The 7,625-nt window shown below is 41.0% G+C and overlaps 1 protein-coding gene across 1 annotated transcript; it reads left to right on the forward strand.

The window, feature by feature from the left end:
* The first annotated feature begins 2,585 nt into the window (after positions 1–2,585).
* LOC146499289 (interferon gamma-like) lies at positions 2,586–7,346 on the forward strand. Its single transcript, XM_085137204.1, has 4 exons — positions 2,586–2,705; positions 3,938–4,006; positions 6,087–6,374; positions 7,203–7,346. Exons 1-4 carry the CDS (start codon positions 2,586–2,588, stop codon positions 7,344–7,346), a joined length of 621 nt encoding a protein of 206 aa, XP_084993330.1.
* The last annotated feature ends 279 nt before the right edge of the window (positions 7,347–7,625 follow it).

A 7,625-nucleotide genomic window follows, 5' to 3' on the forward strand; every position in this document is an offset into this window, starting at 1 on the left:
GAAGCACAGTACGTATCACTCCGCGAGGCTCCTCTGTAGCCGTAATGCTCCGACAATCCATCAAGCGGTGCAGCTCCGTAGCTTACCAAAGTCGTACTAAAACATTTTTTGACAGATTGCTGAGCGCTGTGTACCACATAAAATCGGTTCGCGGCCATCAAGCACAACCAGAATTCATACATAAGGCGCGCTGTCAACTTTTGAGAAAATGAAAGGATTTTAGGAGGGGCTGCACGGCGTTAGCGTGGTTTGCTCGTTAACGTGTTAACCCCGTCCAGCCCCACACACGGGGCGATGCGCAGTAACTTGTTAACGGAGATTTGCCGTGTCCATCTTGTCGCTTCCTGCAGGTGAAGCGATGGGGGAGGAGGGGGAGTTGTGTTCAGTGAAGGAGAGGCGAGGCCGAGTAACGTTGCATAAAGACAAAAGTGGACGAAAGAGAGGCAAACTTGCGGCTCCACAAGTATAGTTATAACGTAACATAGACTATATCGATATAAAGGATATTGTCACATCTTATATCTCGTATAAAAATATATCGATGTTTTTTAAAAACTCGATATATCGCCCAGCTCTACTCCGTAGCAATACACACCCTCAAAAGTTTTAGAGTTTCCAATAAAACCTGAGATACAACCAATCCAGAAGCAACTTCAGTCTGTGCAATGCGTTACTTTGGTTTCTGTCCTGAAGAACCAGTTTCATTGAAACGATGTGCAAAAACGGGAAACGGGCTTTGAGGTGCGTGTTTGGCAGATGTGTCACAGAGGTGTTACCCAGTCAGCAACAACAGGCACATATATTCCACCATAATACAAAGGCCATGCACGCAATGGATCAACTTTCAACTGTTGAGAATCCCAACACATGGGTGATATCACAGCATTACCAGGACTGTTTCTGTCAGTGCCATCACTGATAATGACCCTAACCCTGACTCTGATCCCACAGTCTACCCTCTCACTTTCATTAGTAACTTTAACCCAGAACTTTAGATGGAGGAGAATAAATTAGAAGTATAATAGACCCTAAAATTTGATTAAACATGTTAAAATAAAAACAGAATAAAATAAAGGCAAAGAGAGGATAACTGCATGATGACACGAGCTAGACAGTGTCTTAACTTTGAAACACTGAAATCATCCACCCAGCAGTTGGAGCTGCTTTAATAATCTGGGAATTTAGTGCAAAGTGAGAAAATAAATTAACTCTGACTGTTATGAGTTTTAAAAAAAAAGTAATTTAAAAAAGAAAAATCAAGAAAAAGAAAACACTCCGATTTGGGAGGAAGTTGTAACCAATGATGACGTGGACCTCATGGGGCTGAAAGCCATTTGAACTGATTATTAAAACAAGGTATGTTCACTGGAACTCCAAATGGGGCAATGTGCAAATGAAATCCACAGCAAGCATGCTATTTCCTCCTGTCTGATCTTTTTTTATGTGGAGATATTTTAATCTTGTAAAATTTACCCAGTCACCAGCTGCCTAACCCAACCCTACCATGGAGGATGAGAGGTCGGTATTATCTCAGCCACACTCTGAGCATCCCAGCATATGTTTCCTTGCAGATCAGGACTCATTCAGCTTTTGACCTTACATTTAACTGTGCTAGTGAGCATATACAAAATAATTTGTTAGCTCCAAACAGTTTATCAGGTCAGATGAATATTACGGAAGAACAACCCTTGTCCTAAATATAAACCACTTAGAACGATTACTTTCTTTGGGCCCTGACTGCCAAGATTTGAAGAAAAGTTTAAAAAAAAGTCTGACTCTTCAAATGTGATGACCTCACAGGCTTTTATTAGATCAAACTATGAATGTGTACCCAACACTAATAGATCGATAGATAGGTTTATCAGCACGACGTGGCACATGTATGGCCCGCGATCAGAAACAGTCAGAGGTGGCTGTGAAATCCCAGATGCAGTGGATTCAATGGAGGTGTAATGATTTCCGTGACGGAATCGCTGGATCTAATGGTTTCTGACGCAGGGTGCCACCTCACTCTTTCACGCAGCGTGCTTTCCAGTCGTTGCTCCTCGAACCTCAGTGCACGCTTTGAGAGGTTAATGCAATTATGAGAGGTCTCATGCAAACTATTAGACCCCTCTGCAACTTCAAGTCTGACCAGCAAAAGCACAAATTTTAATAAAACAGCTGGGAGACGCAAAATTCTGCAGTGAGCAGATGATTTGGGTATGATATGCATGAGTGGGAAGCCGACCCCTCACCCTCTTCTATGAAGTTGTTGATTTAAAGGAAACTGCACACAACCACAATTTCACACCTAGATCATCGCTGCATCTCTCTCTCTCTCTCTCTCTGAGTGCATGTCTATGTCACTCTGCCACTTTGCCTCTCTCTCTCTCGCAGAGTTATAAATAAAAGCTTTCATGACAAGTCAAACAGTTCGCACCAACTTCAGGGTAAGAGAGGCACTGTCAGTCAGATCATCAGTCACTCAGTCAGGGAGGACACTGCTCAGCCAGAATCCGTTCTCAAATTGAAAACACTCGGCCCAGATTGGGAATCAAACCGAAGACTCAACTACACTCAGGGGTAATACAAACAGAGACAGGATGGCTACCACAGTGAGGGCAGCAGTCTGTCTGTGCCTCTGGCTTTTTGCCTGTCAGGTCAGAGGATCCCACATCCCAGCAGAGATGAACAGGACCATCCAGAGCCTCTTGCAGCACTATGTGAGTATTCACTGCACTTCAACTGCTACTTAGTACTTGAGTAATACTAGACTGTGCAGCTCTACAGACTTTCTGTTTCCTCCTGTTTGTCACAGTGATGCTCTTACCACAAACACACACACACATGCGCAAAGATGCCTTTTTAAATTTCCACTTAAGTGTGTGGTTAAAGGACCATTTTAACCCACGAGGCGCTAAATACTACACACCCAGCCTGGAGCATCTCACATACGAAACTTTATGTGAATGATATCATGTTTCATGTGGTGATGCAGAGGTGAGCAGGGACACTTCCTGGAATGGTGGATTCAAGGATGAGACAGAGTCACATCACAGATGTGGGAGTGTCCTTGAATGTACCTTCAAATTTTTCTGCAAAGTATGTGCTCATTGACCCCCCCCCCCCAATTATCATTTTCCCTATTAGCAGCTTGTTTTTGTAATTTGTTTAGTTTTTCATTGCTGGTTGGCAGACGTTCTTAACCATCCTTTAAACTTCATGACAGACAGTCCTTGAAGGCACCAGTAATGATAGAAAGCTCTAAACACAGAAACAGCTGTACTGACGCTGTCTTTTATAACTGCTGTTGGATTATTGGCCTTCTCATGTTTATCACTTTTAAAATGTTTTTGTCTTTTTCGGACAAATTTCTCAATTTCTTTACAGTCTCCATATTTGACATCACACACAGTGTGGCCGACAGGCTTTAAACGCACCATTCGTACCACTTTCTGAAATTTTAATCTTCAGTTATCAGTTTCAGATCAAATTCCAATTTAATCACGGATCTTTTAGTCCAATAATTATTATATTTCACCTTTTTCCTACACTTCTCTTATTGGTCTTTAGTCGGTCCTGAATAGAGCAGCTAACCTGCCAGCAACCGGCTAGCAGGCTTCCCTTCAGTGGCTTCCAGTGAAATTCAGAATCAGTTTTAAAATGCTGTTTATTTATATATGAAGCAAAGTAAATGAGCAGTTGCCCTCTCCAGTCAGCCAATTGGGTTTTTTTTTTTTTAACAACAGCTCAGCTGAATCATTGGTTTCTTTAAAAAACTAAAACTGAAAACCTTTTATAAGTTAGTGATTCCTTGCACCTTATTTTCTGCTCCAGTTCAAACCATGTTTGACAATGTTTGTGAACCAGGATAAAACCCAATACCGATACCGATTATTCATTATTAATGTCAAACATGATCTGAAAATATCTTCTTTTTTTTTGTCTTTTGCAGAAAATTTCAAACCGGGAAAGATATGATGGGAAACCCGTATTTCCTAGTGACCAGAACAAAAAAATTGAGGTAAGATTCATGTGATTAATGGGAACGCGTAGTTTGTCCACAAAATGTAAAATGTCCATGCAATCCAAAGAAAAGGTTTCTTGTGGCAAATGAGAGTTTTGCTCTAACTATGGCCTTACTATAACCTCAAATGGATAGGCAGAATTTAGGAAACACACTTGTGGCTTAAGGTCCACGTGGTAAGCATCAAGGTAGCTTAGCCTAAAGCTCAGTATTAATACTGGAAACCATGCTGTATTCCATCCCTACACAAAGAAATGAGGAACTATTTCTATCCATCCACCCAGTGTCTTCAGCATCATCATCACTAAAGTGGATTTCCAGATGGTGTAAAGATAATAAAACCACCACTTTGAGTTTTGCATGTCTATGAAAGAGTGAAGACACTGATTGGTAATCAGGCATCTTTAAAGCTGTTAGCAGGTGTATTTCTGAACTCTGGAAAGAGTCAGGATACTTGATGGAGGCAAACCTCCTGTTGAGCTTCTCCATCTTTGGCTAACAGGCACTGCCTGAGTCAGCAGCCAGCTGATATTTCCAGGTTTTGTCTTTCACATTGAGTTGAGGTTTTTGTGGGGTTTTCCTTCACTTTGCTGGCTCTGCAGGATGCCACCTTTCTGCAGCTATTCTCAGTCTCCCGATCAAACTTTCACTTTTCACCAACATCACTTACAAGGCCGTTTCATGGTTGGTTTCAAGTACTGACATCAAGCCAAGAGAGCACAGACTGAGGAGCTCTGGTCGGCAGTTTTTTATATCACTCTGTTTGAAGTTCTGTGTGGTTAGATGGCTATGAGGTTCAGGTTAAAGCTTCTGCAAATTTGGTATAAAAAGGAACGTTTTTTATATCTTCTAACTAATTATTAAAAGTCTCACTAATATTATTGTAAAGTAACTGTACTAAAACTGTAATTAAAGCAGTCAACAGCAACAAGAAAAAGGAAAAAAAATTGAGAAAATTTGAAGCAAAACAATGGAAATTTTGTTGCACTGTCTCTCGAGGAACAGTTAAAGATATTGCTAGTAAAAGAAGAAAAGTATCAGCGCCTTTCTAAAACTGAATGTTCAAGTAGATTTTCTGTGGTCACCACCTCCTATAGCCAGCAATATCTTCCAGCACTCAGAAACATTTTGACAGGTTAGTCATAACAGTTGGAAATTTAAAGTCAAGATGAGTTTCTATTATAGCTTAACACATGGTGGTATGCAGGGGGGAGGCTGGCATATAGGAGTTGTATGGAGGGTGGTATTTTTCATGAACTTTATTGCAACCCACCAGGTTTTCCTATTTAGAGGTTTCTTTACCACCACACCTACCCCAGTGCTGCATATATTTTAGAGATATCTAATGACTCATCTGAGCTTTAACACCATTTGCCCCCTCTCATTCGAAGGAAACGTCTTACATCTTTTAGCCTGCTTCTGTCCGGTCAGTTCATTGTGCTTATGCCTCTCTCGGGTTTTAAAGCTCTTTAAAAACACTCTTGATGGTGCCACTGATAGTGTTTTGTCAGGGATCCCACAGCTTTTGTTGCTTCTGACATGAAAGGTTTTTGGTTGTCACCAGAAATTACCACAGATTATTCAACAAGTGTAAGTGAATCGACCAAATTGAAAACAAACACTGGGTCAAACATTGAGCCACAAACTCTAATTTCTTACATCCAAACTAGTAGTTTCAGTCCTGTTAGCAGTGCATGGATATGACATTCAGGTTTAACAGCAGTCAATGAGTGGTAATCCCCTTTAAGGCCTTCTCTGTTAGCTTAACTGTTGTGTGGGAAACCACAGAGTTTTTTCCATTGTGTGAAAAGTTTTTAGCACCTAAGGTTGTAATGTTTGTGAAGCAACCTTTTCCTCACATCTCGGTTTTTCTTTAGGTTTATTTAGTACAAATGCATTCTGCGTTGTTTCAGTTTTTTGGCTTTTGGTACCCGAGTCCAAAATGCTGAGGAATGCTGCGAAATTCAGCATTTTGGGTATTTTCAAAGCCATATTTGCACAACCAGATATATTCATATTAAACAAATATAAGCCATTTGTACTTTCATGTCATTACGTCTCTGTTTCTTGTTCTCAGACCAAGTTGATCTTCATGGGTGGTGTTTTGGAGTCGTACGAAAAGTTGCTTGGCCACATGTTGAAACAACTGCCCACTCCGAGTCCCCAGATCGCCGTGAGCAACGCGCAACCTGGCTCGGCCATCACCCCTGCGTCCAGCAGCCCTAACAACGCAGGCTTGGTAGCGGGCAGAGATGTCAGATCAGAGCTGAATTACATCCTGAAGAAGGTCCAGGAGCTAAAGAAACGCCGCTACCATGAGCAGGAGAAACTTCTGCAGGGATTGCAGACCCTCAGAGATATCAAGGTAGAGAGCATTCTGATTGCTTCTTGGCTGTGAAAGCCTTAACTTGACTTAGGACTTATGTAAACCCAACAGTGAGGTTTCTGTAAAGTCTATGTTGAGGATTGTGCAGTGATTAAGAGGAGCTCACAATAAGCCTCAGGATGGGTTGAGCAGCCCATATAAATGGCTTATGTAAAGCCTGAAAAGTTAGACTTGAAAAGATTTGACCAACCTTATTGAGGGCTTATATAAGTCCTAAATTCACACTTAAGGACAAATGCCTGGGTCCTACAAATGTCTTTGGAAAGCTTACCCTCTGAACATCCAGAGCAAGTCCCTGGCTGCCCATCCGGGATTTTGTTTTAGTGAAAAACAGGCAGATTTTGAGGATTTCAGATCATGTCTCATTCATTTTGGCAATACAGTTTTTGTGTTAAAGACTTTTGCATTTGGTTTAAAACAGACAAAAAGAGAGAACTCATACCCTAACCTTAGATTAGTCGTGAGTGACCTGCAGGATATTATGAGGTTTAATAACGCATCCACAAAGGATTTAAATAGAAACTAGGAAAAGAAAAGGCAGAGAGAAAGTTTAGGGCTTAGGTGAGACTTGAAATAAGGTTTTATTTAGGGCTTAAAATTATGTGTTTTTTGCAAGTCTTAAATTTGTGACGCTTACACCACGGGACGATGTGCCTTAGCTATTCTAAAAGCTCACAAAGGTCTTACATTATTTAAGGGTTTTAAATGTTGATGTCATTGTGCTGAATCTTAACAAAGGTCCTCTCTGTAACCGTATGATTGTCATCATTAATGTCAAACTTGCCTTTGTCTCTCTCTCTCCTGTAGATGAACGACCGCATCGTCCAGAGCAAAGCACTTTGGCAACTGCCACAGCTGTACGAAGAGGCGAGCTCGCTCCCCGAAATCAAGATCCAGAGGAGACGCAGACGGCGGAGGCAAACAAAGGCTAAAGATCGCACCAGAGCCTAAAAGGCGACCTAAAGGCCATAAAGAGAAATAACAGTAAAACAAGGACGCAGGATGTTTAAATTATACAAAACCAAAAGATTCTCAGACTGAAACCAGTGTGTCTAGTTGTTAGGATTTTGTATTCTATTGAAAATTTTCATCTATATTTATATTTAAATTAACAGTGAACCAGCAGCCTAAGCCTTATAAGATCGTAGTCTCGGAAAAATATCTTTATATAATGTTTGGTGTGTGATACTTGAAACCAGCATAAAAGTTTGATCCTGTGGAATATTTTCA

The sequence above is a fragment of the Neolamprologus multifasciatus genome, chromosome 17, assembly GCF_963576455.1.
Source record: "Neolamprologus multifasciatus chromosome 17, fNeoMul1.2, whole genome shotgun sequence".
Lineage (NCBI taxonomy): Eukaryota > Metazoa > Chordata > Actinopteri > Cichliformes > Cichlidae > Neolamprologus > Neolamprologus multifasciatus.